This window comes from Chiloscyllium plagiosum, unplaced genomic scaffold, assembly GCF_037043375.1.
Source record: "Chiloscyllium plagiosum isolate Xiang-an unplaced genomic scaffold, Cpla_swu_hap1 HiC_scaffold_14, whole genome shotgun sequence".
NCBI lineage: Eukaryota > Metazoa > Chordata > Chondrichthyes > Orectolobiformes > Hemiscylliidae > Chiloscyllium > Chiloscyllium plagiosum.
Genome location: NW_028270152.1, coordinates 26,953,558 through 26,973,365, shown reverse-complemented (window position 1 = coordinate 26,973,365; position 19,808 = coordinate 26,953,558). Strand labels below are relative to the sequence as shown.

At 39.2% G+C, this 19,808-nt stretch overlaps 1 protein-coding gene across 17 annotated transcripts in view; it reads right to left on the bottom strand.

Moving 5' to 3' along the window:
* The window catches only part of atp2b2 (ATPase plasma membrane Ca2+ transporting 2), an 838,415-nt gene that overhangs the window by 196,784 nt on the left and 621,823 nt on the right, over positions 1–19,808 (bottom strand). For 10 of the 17 annotated variants that reach the window (XM_087994228.1, XM_087994235.1, XM_087994236.1 and 7 more), the window contains 3 exons: positions 12,676–12,708; positions 12,012–12,125; positions 1,630–1,671 (listed from right to left, as the gene is read on the bottom strand). The exons of 3 other annotated variants lie outside the window; for them this stretch is intronic. In XM_087994228.1, the coding sequence (XP_087850354.1) occupies positions 1,630–1,671; positions 12,012–12,125; positions 12,676–12,708 (189 nt within the window). The remainder of the gene's footprint in view (positions 1–1,629; positions 1,672–12,011; positions 12,126–12,675; positions 12,709–19,808) is intronic. 4 more of the 17 variants (XM_087994241.1, XM_087994233.1, XM_087994237.1 and 1 more) reach the window with 2 other exon arrangements.

Genomic DNA, 19,808 nt, shown 5'->3' with positions numbered 1-19,808 from the left:
CAGGGAGCCCAGGCTGACAGATATAAACAGGAGCGTCAAAGGTTCTGTTCACTCTGTGAGCTGGCTCTGAGGAAGTCAGACCAGTGTCAAGTAAATATGTAGCGTCAAATACATGTATAAGTAAAAGGTGACTTGGTGACAGTCTCTGTGGGGTTATTTCACTTAAAATTTTGGGTTCCTCTTTTTAATCTCTGTGCAGCATAGGTGCCATCCAATAAACTATTAAGACTGACTCAGGATCCTATATATGTCATTTCCTCTGACTTCCATAGATTAATGAGGCCATCTAAACTGGTTGGGCAGCTTCTGTTATCCTATAGAAGTTGGCAGGAGAAACGGAGTGGAATCCGAGCAGAGCAGTAAGTTGTCCATATCTATTGCTGCAACCTTTTACTTTTATTTCCTTTCTGATTTCCTTCATCAGTGCTTAAAAGGAGAAGGCATGCTGCTGTCAAATCTGGAGTTGTATCCTAAATTAAACTGGTGGTTTACTTCTATTTTACAGGGCACTGTTAACACCTTAAACATGTAGAAAATAGCAACAAATTATTCTATGCAGTCTCGCACTTAACATGCTCATTTAAGTCACATTGCTAACTAAAGCAAAGGCTTTACCAAACAGCATGAGTTTACAGTGCACTTAATATCCAACACCATTTGGCACAGTTTTTTCAACAAGCTTTGGCCTTCAGCTATATTCAACAAAAACCCAGGTGAAGCCTTTCTTACATAAATATATCGATGTTTTTTCTTGCAAAATGTATTTACAGATTTCTGTCTTTCTTCCCTCTTGCACTTGCACCCTCTTCCCAAGGGGACAGGTAAAGAGCCTACGTTGTCCTTTGTTTATTGTATGAGTCATGAGTAAGAGGAAGCAGGAGGAGGGCGGGGGTTGACTCACTCTTCTTATTTCTAATCTCGCTCTCTCTCTGTGGGATGCACTTGACCTCCACTCTGCATTTCATTCTGACAAGATCAGCAATCATCATTTGCAAAGTAGCCGACAGATATAAACACATTTCATAATGAAACCCAGGGCAGTTAAGATTCATTGACAATTAGCATTATTAGATTTGATTTTTATACTCTCCTTTCACATATTTTAGACCACTATTCTAATATTGACAATATTGATAATTGCAAATCATTAAAGGATGATTAAGCATGTGCCGTGCTGTTTGTTAACATTACTGTATCATATAGCGTTCCTCCTTCATTAATTAAGCAAACAGCATTGTTCCATACTAATACACAATGCTAAAAATGCTTCAAAGCAAAACGCTTGATTAGTTTTCAGAAAATTTAAAAAATATTACAACATTAAAACATCTGTCAAAACAGGGAGGCTGGACACAAATTAAATAATAGGCAGTAGAACGAGAAAGCATTTTAGAATTTTAAATAGCTAGAAAATCCTCTACAGAGCCCTCAGAGATGTGTGAAACTGCATTACCATATTTATTTTCGACATCGATGAAAAAGACTCCTGTATGAAAAGAATCGGAAGGAGTTAGTAAATGCTCGGTCAGCACTTCAGAAAACTAGGGAAAAGGAACATCTTAATTGAAATGGCATCAATGTTAGTATAAAACAGTGAAAGAATGATTGACTGTCGAGAAGAATGGTTACCTTTATTCTGGCTGTTCTCCATATTCCCATCCTGCATTTTGCCTATGATGAGAGAAGTGCAACAAACAGAACAGAAACAAGCAGTGAACAGTCACAACAGAGACAAGACAGAGTTACATTGCAGACAAAAACAAAACAAAACTGGTGGACACAATAGACAAATTTTAAACAGTTTAACCAAAAATCTACAATTGATTGACGAGCAGGCTACTTAGCTACACACTGATTCACAAGTTCAAAGGTCATATTTGCAAAAATATCCATCAGCTTTTTCTCAGGAGTGATTGGTTACAATATACCTTAAAGTTGATATAATGAAAACGTAGTTCAAGTGTTTAATTACCATTTCATGCACACAGGTGAAAAGGTTCATTACTTATTAAAGAAAGGTGGTTGTCAGTAAATAGAACTGCTCTTTCTCTACAAATAAAGTGATAATGTTGAGATTGTATGGTATAGTCACTGAAACAAATATTTGGAGTATTATTCTGACATTTTGTGAAGAAGAATTGTTAAATAAAATGAAAAGTGGTGATTATCATCCTGAAAGGAAATTATATTTTTTCTTGTGCAGAGTATATTCTTGTTAACCAGTTTCATTCATTCAGTTTTACTTTAGTCTTATTTTACTCTGATGTAATTTGAAAACTTCACCCATCAGAGTCACATGCTCCAACAACTTAACTCCGGTATCTTCATAATCTGTTCAGAACCATCCTGGAAATGACTGAGAATAAATCGCTTCTTCCTAATTTTAAAAATTTGGTCAGTTGTAAATAATCTCAAGGTTAACTGCAGCTATTGCTGTCAGGAAGATGCAATTTTTTTCATCTATATTACTAAAATGAACTTCAAATGTTTTGACCTCAATTTCATTACTGGGTGGAAAAGCAATTCTAAGCTTGAATTGAACCTGTGTCTACAAGAGCCACCATTCCTTTGTCTGCTATTTTAAACCAACTACACTCGTTACATCCTTGTTTTATTTTCCAAGATATAGTCCATTTCTATAACCTCCACGAAACAATACCATTTTGCACTAACCTGGTATCTAATACAGATTATAGGAAATATGTTTCAAGAACTACTAATTAAAATATTAATGTAGAGTGTATGAAAAGGCATTTTATTATAATTATGTATGTGGTGTCAATGCCTGTGTTTGCAGGGAAACATATCAGAGGAGAATATATTGCTGGCCTGGTGGCAAATTGTCATTTTTCTTCTTTGCATGATCGCCCTCTTATTAGAAAGCAATTAAGTTTTTTAAAAAAACTCATTGATTGTATCAATGCATTACAAAAAGCAAAGTGAGGACTTAAAAATGGCACTGAGCTGATAACAGTTGGATGAACAAACAGTCAATAGGAAATCATACACATCCTTTGTATGAAATGCTCAGCTTATGCTACCTTCAGTAGCAGGTATCAAGAGAGTAATTTTAATTTAGTTTCACATCTGTCATTTGCATTTCATTGAATTACCTAAACCCAGTATACAACATTCAGTGTATATTCTGAAAATGAATTCTGCAGGCAAGTAGTTATGATCAATGGCTTTTTAGTTTTCTACATGAACGTGGGAATAATGTGCAACATGGTTATGTACCATTCCTGACACACATCCGTAATGCACTAATGACGTCAATGCTGAGTCATTGTCCTCCTACTCTATCATTAAAATGCTTGCACTTTTTAATGTCCATGTATGCACCGATGTACATCAGATTTCAAATACACTCAGACATGTACAACTCAATAGATCTATGTCATAATGAATACTAAGAACTACTTATCCTGTTACTATAACTGCAGATTATATTTCCTTCCAAAAAAACTCTGAAATTTCAGTTATATAAAGAAAATCATTTGAAGTAAGTCTGCTACATTTTAAAAAGGAAACTGTGTTATTTGTGAAACTTTTAATAATCTGAACAGTAATGGTGCAGATCTCAACATTATCTCAGCTGATACATCACACTATCAGATAAAAGAAACACATGAAACAGAAATATCATGTAAGATGCATGCACTCTACAAGACAAACATGCTACACAACAGAAATCTAACCCAACAATAAACAAGCTTAAATAAAACTGTCAGATGTTTTGCAATGATGGATTTTACACGTTAAATCTAAATTTTCAGATGGATTCAAAATATCCGGAATAAAACAAAGCACGCAGACAAATTGTGTGCACATTCATGTGTGATTAGTGTTATGACTGGACAGTCTCTATAAAAATAAAGTTTACAGATTAGCATTATTGTCATGCACATCCACAATAAACCCACAGAAACAGTCTCCCATAATTTCTCAGTTTTCAGTTAAATAACTCTACCATTTGTTTTGTTGTAAATAGGATAGCTTTCATTTCAGAGGATCTGAATTGAAGTTAATGGAGTTAAACAAATAAATCAGTCAATGGAGATCCTGTTGGAAGCAAATGTATTGACAGTACAACGCAGCAGCCATGAGATCCAGGATCTATTGACCCTCCTGTAAAAAAACCTTTTGAAAATACTTCATCACTTTAGTAACATATAGAATTCCACCTTGCCCCAAGTGTAGCTGAATCAATGTCATTGTGCTACATCATAAAATGTTGATGGAAAAACATATTACAGTAAAACATTGTTGATGAAGCCACAGAACCAGATTACCCAATCAATCGATCTACTTCAGAGGAGTAGCAAGAATCATGAGTGTACAAAGATGTCTCTAGTGCATTATCTTATGCTTTGAAAGAGAAGCTTTGAATAAGTGAATGACTTTAATAACTATACTAGCATTTGATCTGATTATGTACATCTCTTTTGGGAAAGGGGCCGAGTATAGTTAATTATTAACTTCATGGGAGTCTATTAACGAATAGTTAACTTCATTAAAGACACAGAAGTAGAGAGGCAATGGCTAATAAATAAGGAGTGATTGCACGCATTGCAACAATTATATATTCCTTATCAGTGAAAGAACACAACAGGAAAAGTGACCATGCCATTGCTAGCAAATTAATTTATTTTATTACAGTTTTTGTTATTTTGTTATTTTTGGTATAGCATTTGATGCAAAGGTGAGTCATATAGATTTTTGAGGAAAGAAATAACAAGCCTGCAACCTGGAAGCAATTTAGAATTCAGCAAAAGAAGAACAAAAATTTAATTAAGAGATAGAGTATGAGAGTAAAATTGCAAGCAACTTAATAATGGACTATAAGAGCTTCTGTAAATATTTTTAAAAATCAGTAAACACAAATACAGGACCCCTTAAAGGCTGAAACGGGAGAACTAGGAAATGGCAGGGTAATTATCCAACTAATTTATTTCTGCCTTCAAAGACGAAGAAACAAATAATTTCCCAGAATTGAATGAGATTAGTATCAGTGAACAAAACAGAGTTGAAGAAATGAATGTTACTGAAAGCAACTAAATCCCCAGGAGTTGATCATTTGCATCTCAGAGTGGTAAAAGAGGGTGGCCATGGAGATAGTATATGAGTTGGTTATCATCTTCCAAAATCCTTCTGGAAAAGTCCTGTCAGTTTGGCGAGGAGCAAATGTAACCCAGTTATTTAAAAATGAAGGGAAGGAGGAAATGGACAGTTATAGACCAGTTAGCCTAACATCAGCAGGAGGGAAACTGCTGAGTCTTTTAAAAAAGATGTGCTAATGGGGCATTTGGAAAATATTGAAGGAATTATACAAAGTCAGCATGGATTTATGAAAGGGAAATCTTGTTTGACAACCCTACTGGATTTTATTTTGAGGGCATAACATGTAGAACAGATGACGGAGAGCTAGTGAAAGTGATGCATTTGGATTTTCAGAAAGCTTTTGATAAAGTTCCACATAAAACATTAGTGAGCAAACTCAAAGCACAAGGGATTGGTGTTAGCACACCAGCATAGATTGAGAACTGGTTAGCAGACAGGAAACAAAGAGTAGGAATAAATTGATTTTTTTTTGTGTGAGAGGCATTGACAAGTGGTATACTGCAGGGATCTGTGCTCGGGATGCAGATATTAAAAATATACATCAACGATTAGGATGAGGGTATCAAATGTAATAGTTTCAACCCAATACAAAACTAGGTAGGATTGTGATTGGTGAGGAAGACGTAAGGAGCCTTCAAAGTGATTCAGATAAGCTAAATGTGTGTGCAAATGCATGGCAAAAGCAACATAATATCTGTAAGTGTGAAGCTGTCCACTTTGGCCGGAAAAACAACGGCAGAGTATTATTTAAGTAAAAACAGGAAATGTTGATGTACAAAGAGATATGGATGTCCTTGGATCCTGGTCAAGGAAGGCAAGTGTACAGGTGCAGCAAGCAGTTCGGAAGACAAATCGTAAGTGGGCTTTCATTGCAAGAGGATCTGAGTACCACAGCAAGGTCCTAGTACTGGGCATTGGTGAGATCTCAACTGGATGATTATGTGCAGTTTTGATTTTCTTACCCAGGGAAAGATATACTTGTCAAAGAGGGAGTGCAGAGAAATCTCACTAGACTGATTCTGAGGGTAAATGGTGTATCATGTGAGGGAAGATTAGGTTGACTTGGCTGTATTCACTGGAATTTAGAATAAGGTATGATCTCAGTGAAATATATACAATTCTGGCAGGACTGGACAGATTAGATGGAGAGATGATGCTTCCTTGGCCAGGGGCACACAACAAGGGATCACAGTCTACTGTTGCATTTTAGGCCATTCAGACTGAGATGAAGAGAAGTGTTTCCATACTGAGCGTGGCAAACTTATTGAAATCTCTAACACTATGTTGGCCAAGTTACTGAACAAGTTACTCTAGATGCTAAAGGAGTTGAGGGGTATGGGGAGACAGCAGAAGTATTTTGTTGAGTACACGATCAGCGATGATAGTGTTAGTCAGTAAGATCAGTGAAGATGGTAAAAGAGGGAGAGGTGCGACATTGTTAGAAACAAGAGAGAGGTCACCCTGTTGGGAGCCTTCTATTGGCCTCCAAAATGTTCCAGAGATGTAGAGGAAAGGATTGCAAAGATGATTCTGGATAGGAGTGATAGCAAATGGGTAATTGCTTTGGGAGACTTTAACTTTCCAAATATTGACTGGAAATGCTATAGTTTGAGTACTTTAGATGGTTCAGTTTTTGTCCAATGTGTGCAGGAGGGTTTCCTGACACAGTATGTAGATAGGCCAATAAGAGGCAAGGCCACATTGGATTTGGCACTGGGTAATGAACCAGGCCAGGTGTTAGATTTGGAGGTAGGTGAGCACTTTGGTGATAGTGACCACAATTCAGTTACATTTACTTTAGGGATGGAGTGGGATAGGTATGTACCACAGAGGAAGAGTTACAGCTGGGGGGGGGAAAGCAATTAGGCAAGATTTAGGATACATAGGGTGGGGAAGGAGACTGCAGGGGATGGGCACAATTGAAATGTGGAGCTTGTTCAAGGAACAGCTACTGCATGTCCTTGATAAGTATATACCTGTCAGGCAGGGAGGAAGTGGTCGAGCAAGGGAACCGTGATATACTGTGGAAGTTGAATCTTTTGTCAAGAGGAAGAAGGAAGTTTATCTAAAGATGAGACGAGAAGGCTCAGTTGGGGTGCTTGAGAATTACAAGTTAGCCAGGAAGGACCTTGAGAGAGCTACGAAGAGCCAGGAAGGGACATGAGAAGTCTTTGGCAGGAAGGAACAAAGAAAACTCTGAAGCTTTCTATAGGAATGTCAGGAATTGGAAGGAGGCGAATGCTGTTCCTCTTTTCAAGAAGGGGAATAGGGAAATCCCTGGCAATTACAGACCAGTCAGTCTTACGTCTGTGGTCAGCAAGGTTTTGGAAAGAATTCTGAGGGATAGGATCTATGACTATTTGGCAAAGCATAGGGTGATTAAAGCAGTCAGCATGGCTTTGTGAGGCCTCACAAATCTTATTGAGTTCTTCGAGGAGGTGACAAGACAGGTCGACGAAGGTCAAGCAGTAGATGTGGTGTATATGGACTTCAGCAAGGCATTTAATAAGGTTCCCCAGAATAGGCTCATTCATAAAGTCAGAAAGTATAGAATACAGGGTGATTCGGCTATCTGGATTCAGAGTTGGTTGGCTGACAGAAGGCAGAGAGTGGTTGTAGATGGAAAGTATTCTGTCTGGAAGTCAGTGTTGAGTGGGATACCGCAGGGCTCCGTTCTGGGAACACTGCTCTTTGTAGTTTTTATAACTGACTTCAACGAGGAGGTTGGGGGGTTGGTTAGTAAATTTGCAGATGACATAAAGGTTGGAGGTGCCATCGATAGTATTGAGGGCTATTGCAGGCTGCAGCGCAACACAGACAGGATGCAGAGCTGGGCTGAGAAATGGCAGATGGAATTCAACCTGGATAAATGTGAAGTGATGTATTTTGGAAGGTCGAACTCGAATGTTGAATATAGGATTAAAGACAGGATTCTTGGCAGTGTGGAGGAACAGAGGGATCTGGGTGTGCAAGTACATAGATCCCTCAAAGTTGCCACCCAAGTGGATATGGTTGTTAAGAAAGCAAATGGTGTTTTGGCTTTCATTAACAGGGGGATCAAGTTTAAGAGCCACAAGGTTTTGTTACAGCTCTACAAGTCCCTGGTGAGACCACACTTGGAATATTGTGTCCAATTGTGGTCGTCCTACTATAGGAAAGATACAGAGGCTTTGGAGAGGGTGCAAAGAAGGTTTACCAGGATGCTGCCTGGACTGGAGGGCTTGCCTAATGAAGTTAAAAATCACACAACACCAGGTTATAGTCCAACAGGTTTAATTGGAAGCACTAGCTTTTGGAGCGACGCTCCTTCATCAGGTGAAGGAGCGTCGCTCCGAAAGCTAGTGTGCTTCCAATTAAACCTGTTGGACTATAACCTGGTGTTGTGTGATTTTTAACTTTGTACACCCCAGTCCAACACCGGCATCTCCAAATCTTGCCTAATGAAGGTTGAATAAGCTTGGACTTTTCTCTCTGGAAAGAAGGAGGACGAGAGGAGACCTGATCGAGGTGTATAAAATAATGAGTGGTATGGATAGAGTCAATAGCCTGAGACTTTTTCCCAGGGCAGGATTGATGGGTACGAGGGGTCATAGTTTTAAGATATTAGGGGAAAGATGTAGAGGAGACGTCAGAGGTAGGTTCTTTATGCAGAAGGTTGTGTAGAGAGTTACATGGAATGCGTTGCCAGCGGTGGTGGTGGAAGCAGAGTCATTAGGGGCATTTAAGCGACTGCTGGAGAGGCACATGGAGAGCAGTGAGTTGAGGGGTGCGTAGGTTAAGTTATTATTTTTTACATTAGGATTAAACCTCGGCACAACATCATGGGCCAAAGGGCCTGTTCTGTGCTGTATCTTTCTATTTTCTGTGAATAAAAGAATGACTAGGGTACAATTAGGGCCAATCAAGGACAATAGTGGGAAGCTGTGCATGGAGTCTGAAGACGTATGAGAGGTGCTAAATGAATATTTTTCATCCCTGTTCATGCAGGAAAAAGACAATGTTGTTGAGGAGAATACTGAGATACATGCTATTAGATTCAACAGGATTTAGGTTCATAAGGAGGTGTTCGCAATTCTGGCAAGTGTTAAAATAGGTAAGTCCCCTGGGCTGATGGGATTTATCCTAAGATTCTCTGGCAAGCTGGAAAGGAGATTGCAGAGCCTTTGGCTTTGATCTTTATGTAGTCATCGTCTTTAGGAATACTGCCAGAAGACTAGAAGATAGCAAATATTGTCCCCTTGTTCAAGAAGGGGAGTAGGAACAACTCCAGTAATTATGGACCAGTGAGCCTTACTTATGTTGTGGGCAAAGTTTGAGGAAGGATTATAAGTGATAGGATTTTTAATCATCTAAAAAGGAATAAGTTGATTAGGGATGATCAACATGGTTTTGTGAAGGATAGGTCATGCCTCACAAACCTTATTTAGTTCTTTGAGAAGGTGACCAAACAGGTGGATGACAGTAAAGCAGTTGATGTGGTGGATATGGATTTCAGTAAAGTGTTTGGTAAGATTCCCCTCGGTAGGCTATTGTACAAAATACAGAGGCATGGGATTGATCAGAAATTGGTTTGGATCAGAAATTGGCTCACTGTAAGAAGACAGAGGATGGTGGTTGATGGGAAATGTTCATCCTGGAGTTCAGTTACTAGTGGTATACCACAAGGATGTGTTTTGGTCCCATCGTTGTTTGTCATTTTTATAAATGACCTGGTTGAAGGATGAGTTCATAAATTTGTGGATGATACTAAGATTGGTGGTGTTGTGGATAGTGCTGAAGGACATTGCAAGTTACAGAGGGAGATAGATAAGCTGCAGAGCTGGACTGAGAGGTGGAAAATGGAGTTAATGCGCAAAAGTGTGAGGTGATTCATTTTGGAAGGAGTAACAGGAATACAGAGTACTGGGCCAACGGTAAGATTCTTAGTAGTATGGATGAGCAGAGAGATCTCGGTGTCCATTTGGCATAGATCCCTGAAAGTTGCCACCCAGGTTGAGAGCATTGTTAAGAAAGCGTACGATGTGTTAGCTTTTAACGGTAGAGGGATTCGTTTTGGAGCCATGAGGTCATGTTGCAGCTGTATAAAACTCTAGTGCGGCCACACTTCAAGTATTGCGTACAGTTCTAGTCGCCACTTTTAGGAAGGATGTGGAAGCATTGAAAAGGGTTCAGAGGAGATTTACCAGGATGTTGCCTTGTATGGGGGAAAAGCCTTATCAGAAAAGGCTGAGAGACTTGAGACTGTTTTCGTCAGAGAGAAGAAGGTTAAGAGGTGACTTAATTGAGACACATAAGATAATCAGAGGGTTAGAACAGGTGGACAATGAGAGCCTTTTTACTCAGATAGCTGGCATGAGGGGACATAGCTTTAAATTGAGGGGTGATAGATATAGGTCAGATGTCAGAGGTAGGTTCTTTACTCAGAGAGTAGTAGGGGTGTGGAACGCACTGCCTGCAACAGTAGTGGACTCACCAACTTTAAGGGCATTTAAATGGTCATTGGATAAACATATGGATGATAATGGAACAGTGTAGGTTAGATGGGCTTCAGATTGGTTTCACAGGTCGGCGCAACATCGAGGGTCGAAGTGCCTGCACTGTGCAGTAATGTTCTATGCTCTAAGTTGAATGGCAAAGTGGATTCCATGTGTTGAATAGCCTATTCCTACTTCTGTTTTCTGTGCCTATTATTGATTTCAGCTCGCACTGGTCACGGTTAAACTTCCTTCACAACAATGAGTTTTGCAGAAATGCTTTGAAAAGCTATCCTTGTGGCATTTTATCACAACACACTGCGACATGGAATGACACCATAGCAAGATGGGACACAAGTTTCCACTTTTGTTCCCCACAGTGCTGAGGGATGTAAAGAAGTGCTTCACTTATTCTTCAGGATTTTTGCAGCAGGGGCCTCTGATTCCATACCTGAGAACCGCACATTGCAGTAAAAATGAGAAAATATTGGACAAAGTGCTAATCTCATCTTTAAATTGCAATTTTGTACATGACTGTTTATAATTCCCTTCAAATATTTTTGTGTGAGATTATGAATCCAGGGTACTCAAAAGAATCTCATAGCCCATGGACAAAAAGATTTGCAACAATATAAGCACTCGACCATTTTAAAACTGAGTGTCAAAATGCATCACTCCTTTTTGGTGATTACTGCATTATGTGAGAAGGATAATCATCAATGACCTGCTGCAAGTCTACGATACTTTCTTCAGATTTTGTACATTATGAGGGTGATTTTCTCTAGATGCTGCAGGCAAGATTCCCTGCTAATTACACACATTTGTAAAATTCACCTTCATGCATTAATAGAAAAACCTGTGTGGGGTGATTGCTTAGCAATCAAAAAGAAATGGAGAGAGGCTGATCAAATGTATGACCTTTTGAAACTCTTTTATTGTCACTAAAACATGCTATCCCTGGGGATCACTTAGTGTGAATGAGCAGATGAAATTACTTCAGCAGTGTTTCAGAGCTGCTGTGTCAAATGAAACTCCTCAAAAGGAGCCAGTCACTGACAATACAATAATCCTTCAAGCCTTGGAGAAGCACTTTTCAACCCTTCTGGGACAATCACAAGGAGAGCTGTTGATCCAAATCTTTGGCCTTGTCCATTGCTTTTATCCAACAGACTTACTACAAGCTGCGCCCTCAACTTTACATGGCATTCCATTCTGAAATACTGAAAAATGCCTGGAGTACTGTTGTTGATAATTGGATTATCGTGGCAATCTCATTGGTTAATACGTTTCCCCAAAATATACACCAATCACATGCATATAAAAACATCTGTGCAGTTTGCTGAGAAGGCTTAGGACAGGTGGAACATGAGAAATTCATAAAAACAAACAAGAAAAAGCCAGGTTTTCTTAACGTACCATTGACTAAGCTGGCATTTGTACTATCAGTGGCATTTGCACCTGCTTCACCTTCTGTACCTGAAGTAGACAAGGGCTGGGAGGGAACAGCATGGGAAGGAGGCTGGGGAGCTTCTACGTGGTAGCAATGGATCAAAGGAAAAACAAACAGATTTAATGGGGAAAGAAAAATGAAATGGATTAATATGACTTTTGCTCAAAACACATCATTTAACTTTGTAAAAGCAAAGCAAAAACACAATAAGCATCAAAATCCCCCATAATACATGAAAAGCAAACAATTTCACAGGCGAATTGTTCCGGTACAAAGGATAGATTTAAAGAAATTTCTCTCTCAAATGGATTAAAGAAATAACATGAAATATGCAGAATTAACTTGTTAGTCAACGTGGTTATCATCACAAAACACACAAAGGTGTGATGGCATAGCAAGACCAGACATTGCGTTATCATCAGAATTTTGTCTGTAAGCGCAAAACAGCAGGGCCTAAGCTCAGTTTGAAGAAAAAGTTTTGAAATGAGTGTGCGATAGCCAGAGTTGAGCTAGTTAGACGGGGAGACAGGAAGCCAAAGCCCCTTGCGGCAGCCCTATTGTAATGGATTCAAAATCAGTGCAAGCTACTGCCACTTCTTCATTTCTACAGCTACTTAATATGCACAGTACCTGGTAAGTGGCGTTCATCTTCTTTTGTTTTACCTGTATTGTAATTTGCAAATGGTAAGCAAGTGGAAAGGTAAGCCCTAAACGTGCACTCAAAATAAAGGTACAGTCGCTTAAATGTAAAAATTATTCAGATAAATCTCTTTTAACTTCTAAAATCATTATAACAGTAAAAGGTTGTGTTAGATTGAACAAAACAGCAGCACTTCACAGAATATAATGGAACTCATTTAGCTCCACCTCCTCTCCCTTCCCAGTCCTTCACTCCCTCCCACCTCAATGGTTCATCAGAGGGAAGCCACTTGAGTCACCCATTTTGGAAACCCCAGATTCTGAGAGTGGCTGAGGAAATAAACATTTGACATGTGAATACTGGAACACCTAGGACCATTGCTGCTGAGATACCAGCTGGTAAGTTTCTATTTGTGAACAAAGGACTTGATAATATGGGAAGGCCTCATGACCAACATTCATCCCTACATAATGAATGGTCAATTGAGCTAGAACATGTTAAGTTGTGATGTAGCTTACAATGCCTGCTTGGCAAAATGTAGCAGGAAATAAATGGAACACCTTCAGACCTTCCAAAGTTTTCACGGGTTTCTATTAGCCCTTACTTGAGGAAAAGACTTTTAACTTTAGTTGTGTGATTATTTGAGAAAGAATAATGTTTAGTAATGTTTAACTTTACCCAGGGGTAAGGTTACATAATACAAAATCTCCATCAAGTGGTTGGCTCAGTAATCTAGATTTTAAGAGCCTAAGAAAAGGCAGTGTATTGTGGAAGGTGTTCAGAGGAAATCACTGCAAAGAACTGAATCAGTCAGGAAAGAAGAAACACAACGGCAACTCAGCAAAGTACTACCCTAGAAATAGGTTCAGAAGAACTACACAGGAAAACTAAAGATTGCAATATAGCAACTATACTGGCACCTAAATAAAAATGTGTGTAAATTTAGACTAACATTGTAAATTTCAACAGGAACTGTATGACTGCAATCTGTTACAGTACTATGTATATTGCAAATGTTAAAGCTGTGATATTTCAGTTCTGGATATTTCAAGTTAAACTGAGATCGAGCTATGAAGTTTTAATTCTAGAATCAAGTTCAACATTTTATGATTACATTGCTAATTGTATTTTTTTTCTGTGCTACAGTGACAGATTAGAAGGAACATAATATAATGGTTAGGAACAAGCTCAGTTGCCAAAGAGTTAAAGGATACTTCAACTCCTCATGATAGTCCAACATTATTAGATTTTTTTATTTTGAGCTGGTCTATGCAAGATGGTTCAGAGCCAAATTAAGCACAAACATAAATCTCAATACATTTCTGACATACCCTCACTCCCATTTTTCAGAATAGGCATAATTTGGCCTTTCAAATTTCTCAATGAGATATCTGCACTCCAAAATCTCTGGCTCACTACCTCCTTCACACATGAAGGACATGTGATACAAGTAATTCACATTATCCTTGTTTATCTTCAGGGGAGAAGGCTTTGTGTGGGGACAAGGAATGTTCATGAAGGAGGAAAAATTATCTATATTTTCTAAACTCAGGATTATTGCAGAAGTATATTTTATCAAATCAAATGTAACTACTTTTTCAGTCGATCCTTCCTGCATTTTAATTAAATTTATTTCTGGAATTTAATTTAACTCAAGTGTTCACCGTTCATATGCCTGGAAAGTGTAGGGTTAACATGGTGATAGCAAAAACTAAAAGTTGTTACAGATGAGTGAAAGTGTTCTGTTAAAACAGTTGCTTAAGACTATTCAGGAATGCTAATTTATATCATTTATCATGCAATAATACAGTTTACCACCAATATTGGCTATTGAATAAGAACCATCAAACAACAGAAGTCACACAAATAGTAATGATTGTGTTCAGCCATTACCCAAGTTGTACACCCTAAGATATAATGGGAGATCCATTGTATAGCCACCAATGTGCTGAACCTGCCAACAATGGAATACCTACATCAAGATTACAGGAGGAGAAAGTGAGGTCTGCAGATGCTGGAGATCAGAGATGGAAATGTGTTGCTGGAAAAGCGCAGCAGGTCAGGCAGCATCCAGGGAACAGGAGAATCGACGTTTCGGGCATTAGCCCTTCTTCAGGAGCCCAAGTGAAAATAGTTGATCTCAGTTATGCTACTAGAGAGAAGTGGAAGCTAGGTATATTCTCATCAAGAGAGGAAACAAGAATGTGCGAGCAAATAAGCTTGGATCCATTCTACTCCAACAGGTGACCAATGAGGCAGCATTGCTAGATCAGAGTTATGAAACAAAAGGCAGGTTATCCGCCTGTCTTCAAAGCTTGCTGTTGCTGTATGATCTAGGCAAAATCAGGAGGAAAATGAAACTGTTTACTTAAAACTAATCATTCTTTCAGCAATATCAGAATGTAATTCAATTAAAGTTTCACCCTGCCTGATGCAAGTAAACAGTTTATATCATTGAAAAGTAATGAAAAAAGTAACCTTTGTATAGGTGAAAATTGAGCAACACAATGCAGCATTTTATACTAACCAAAGAACAGTAATGTAAATACACAGTGCCTACCTGCTGAACAATGAACAGGACAAGTTCACTACAAATAGGCTAGGAGATTTAAGTTCATACAATGCCATGTACTTAATGGATAAACACAAATGGAATAGATAATATAATTTTCTTGGCTTAACCTGCCATCAAATACATCTTTCTTCTGAAGTTACTAAGATGTTTCATACTGCCTCTGAAAAAAAAGGTTTTTTTAAATTAATTAATTAATTTGGAAAGGCAGGCAATAGTTGCTGTCTGCATTGTGTTTCCATCCTCTTCCAGCAGACGTATTTGCAACACTGTCAATATTCTCAGCATTTTAAGAAAACCACAATTCTGCACTGTTCTCAACATATCTCTTGCCATTTGAAAGGCTGTGAAAAATATCAAAACAGGATGTCTTAGTCAAGAAAAATGTGTTTTAGTTGTCTAGTCTTGGCTTTCAAAAGTAATTGAGAGATGGTGTAGGAGGGAGGGATTCAGATTTGTTGGACATTGGGACTGGTTCTAGGGAAGGCGGGACTATTAGAAATGGACAGTCCATATCTGAACCAGACAGAACCAATGTCCTTGGGGAGTTTTTGCTACCGCTATTGGGGAGGTTTAAAACTAATGTGGCAGGGGACTGGGAACCAGAAGAGAAAACAAGTAGGCAGCGAGGTGGAGACTAGAGACTGTAAGAATTATGAAGATAACATTAATAAAGGGAAGAATAGGCAGACAGCAAGTGAGCGCAAAAGAACTGATGGCCTGAATTGCATCTACTTTAATGCAAGGAGTATAGGCATAAAATGTGTAAGGAAGATGAACTTAGGGCTTGGATTATGACATTATTGCCATCACAGAGACTTGGTTGAAGGAAGGGCATGATGATTGGCAACTAAATGTTCCAGGATATAGACACTTCAGACAGGACAGGGAGGGAAGTAAAAGAGGGGGTGGAGTTGCATTGCTGGTCAGGGACGATATCACGGCTGTGCTAAAGGAGGACACTATGGCGGCCTTGGGTAGTGAGACATGATGGGCGGAGCTGAGAAATAAGAAGGGTGCAGTTACATTGTTGGGGCTGTATTACAGACCTCCCAACAGTGAGCGTGAGGTAGAAGAACAAATAAGTAAACAGATTATGAATAGATGTAGAGGCAATAGGGTAGTGGTGATTTTAATTTTCCCAACATTGACTGGGATACACGTAGCGTCAGAGGTCTGGATGGAATAGAATTTGTACGAAGCGTCCAGGAGAGTTTTCTAGAGCAGTATGTCAATACACCGACGAGGGAAGGAGCTGTATGGGACCTGGTACTGGGGAACAAGTCAGGACAAGTGGTAAAAGTTGCGGTGGGGGGATTTCTTTGGGAACAGTGACCACAATTCTGTAAGTTTTAGAATACTCGTAGATAAAGAAGAGAGTGGTCCTAAAGGAAGAGTACTAAACTGGGCCAAAGCCAATTATATCACAATTAGGCAGGAGCTGGGAAATGTGGATTGGACACAGCCATTTGAAGGGAAGTCCACATTTGGTATGTGGGAGGTTTTCAAAGACAGGTTAACGGCAGTGCAGGATAGGCATATCCCGTTGAAGACAAAGGATAGGAAAGGCAAAGATTCGTGAACCGCGGATGACAGGAGAAATTTACGACTAGTCAAGAGGAAAAGGAAATGTACATAAGGTCTAGGCAGCTAAGAACAGAACGGGCCCTGGAGGAATACTGGAAGAGTAGGACAAGTTTTAAACGAGGAATCAAGCGGGCTAAAAGGGGTCATGAAATAGCTTTAGTGAGCAGAACTAAGGAAAATCACAAAGCATTTTATTCTTATATAAGAAGCAAGCAGGTAACTGGAGAGAAAGGATTGGTCCACTAAAAGATAAGGAAGGAAGGCTGTCTGCCGAACTGAGAGAATGGGTGAGATTCTGAATGATTACTTTGTATCAGTGTTCACTGAGGAGAGGAACATGATGAATCCTGAGATTAGAGAAAGAAGTTTGATTAGTCTGGATCACTTTGGCATAAGTAGGGAAGATGTGTTGGGTATGCTAGAGGTTATTAAGGTGGACAAATCCCCAGGACCGGATGGAATCTATCCCACGTTGCTAAGGGAGGCGAGAGAGGAAATAGCTGGGGCCCTGACAGATATCTTTGTGGCATCCTTAAACACAGGTGAGGTGCCGGAGGACTGGAAGGTTGCTCATATTGTCCCCCTTTACAAGAAGGGTAGTAGGGATATTCCGGGTAACTACAGACCAGTGAGCCTGATGTCGGTGGTGGGAAAGTTGCTGGAGAGGGTAATGAGAGATTGAATCTATTTATATTTAGAAAAGAATGAGCTTATCAGTGAAAGGCAACATGGGTTTGTGTGGGGGAGATCGTGCCTTACCAACTTAATAGAGTTCTTCGAGGAAGTGACTAAGTTGTTAGATGAAGAAAGGGCTGTTGATGTCATATATATGGACTTTAGTAAGACGTTTGATAAGGCTCCCCATTGTAGACTAATAGAGGTGAAGTCACATGGTGTGCAGGGTGTTCTAGCTAGGTGGATAAAGAAGTGGTTGAGCAACAGGAGACAGAGGGTAGTAGTTGAAGGGAGTTTCTCGAAATGGAGAAAGGTGACCAGTGGTGTTCCACAGAGGTCAGTGTTAGGGCCACTGTTGTTTGTAATTTACGTAAATGATCTGGAAGAAGGCACTATTGATATGATCAGCAAGTTTGCAGATGACACAAAGATTGGTGGAGTAGCAGAAAGCATAAGGGGCTGTCAGAGAATACAGGAGGATATACATAGACTGGAGAGTTGGGCGGAAAAGTGGCAGATGGAGTTCAATCCAGACAAATGTGAGGTGATGCATTTAGGCAAGTCTAATTCTAGAGCGAATTATACAATGAATGGAAGAGCCTTGGAAAAGTTGATGGGCAGAGAGATCTGGGAGTGCAGGTCCATTCTTCCCTGAAGGTTGCTGCACAGGAGGATAGAGAGTAGTCAAGAAGGCATATAGTATGCTTGCCTTCATTGGACAGGGTATTGACTATAAGAGCTGGCAAGTCATGTTAAAATTGTACAAGACATTGGTTCGGCCGCATTTAGAATACTGTGTACAGTTCTGGTTGCCACATTACCAAAGGGATGTGGATGCTTTGGAGGGGGTGCAGAGACGCTTTACGAGAATGTTGCCTGGTATGGAAGGTGCTAGCTATGAAGAGAGTTTGAGTAGGTTAGGTTTATTTTCACTAGAAAAAAGGAGATTGAGGGGGGACCTGATTGAAGTTTACAAAATCATGAAGGGTATAGACAGGGTGGATAGAGACAAGCTTTTTCCCAGGTTGAAGGATTCAATAATGAGAGGTCATGCTTTCAAGGTGAGAGTTGGAAAGTTTAAGGGGGATACATGCAGCAAGTACTTCACACAGAGGGTGGTGGGCATTTGGAACGCGTTGCCAGCAGAGGCGATAGAGGCAGGCATGGTAGATTCATTTAAGATGAGTCTGGACAGATGCATGAGTAGGTGGGGAGCAGAGGGATACAGATACTTAGGAATTGACCGACAGGTTTAGACAGTACATTTGGATTGACTCAGGCTTGGAGGGCCGAAGGGCCTGTTCCTGGGCTGTAAATTTTCTTTCTTCTTTGTTTGTTCTTTTAAGTATGTGGGTCTATTTTACTCAAAGTTCAAGGTTAGGGTAACCAAATATAATCCTTATTGAACAGATCTTCCTTTTTGTCTTTCTCCACTACTGAGAAATCAAACATCAGTGCGTGTACTGGCCTACCATAATCATGGTGATTGATCAATCGACATTGGAATAAGGCACCTTCTTAACAAGTAAATAAAGAAGGAAATAAAAGAACACAGTTCACAACCAACAATCAACTCTGTCATCATGCTCGTTTAATCAAATTTGCACTGACCTTACCCATAATAAAGGAACCCTGCAGAAAGAAATCTTTTGCAGCAGCATATCTTGAACATAAGATGAAAATGCATTTACTACAGCTGAACAGTGCTGTTGACAAATCTAAACCACTGAGTAAGTTATGTACTGAAGTGAAGTGAGATCTGTTACCACAAAAACATTTTTTATCAAAAACATTAAATAGATCAGATAATGTAAAAATATTAATTAAAGATAAATCACAACCAATGTGAAAATATTTAGAAGAATTTATTGTAAAGGATAGTATTTTCTTCATCTTACAACTTGTGCAATCAGATTGAAACATGTTGTGCTAATATGAAGAATGTTCCCATAATACTGTGCACAACTGCTTGCTTGAAGATACCATATGGCAATCTATTTCTAATAGATTAAAATTCAGAATGGCTTGAGACAGTGCACATTTTGAAATATAAAAACCTAACTAATAAATAATTTGAAATGGATTGACTTCATCAAAATGGTTGGCTGGTCTTTTACAGTTACCATCTCCTTCGATATATATTACTTTGCTAAAAATGCCACATTAATCTTGGACTGTCAAAATGATATGTCCTATGATTCATATGTGCCTTGAAGCCAGATCAATCCAGTCCCACAAGCGCAGACAATACAGTTTGATGTACACCAGTCTTTACCCCACTCTTTTTGC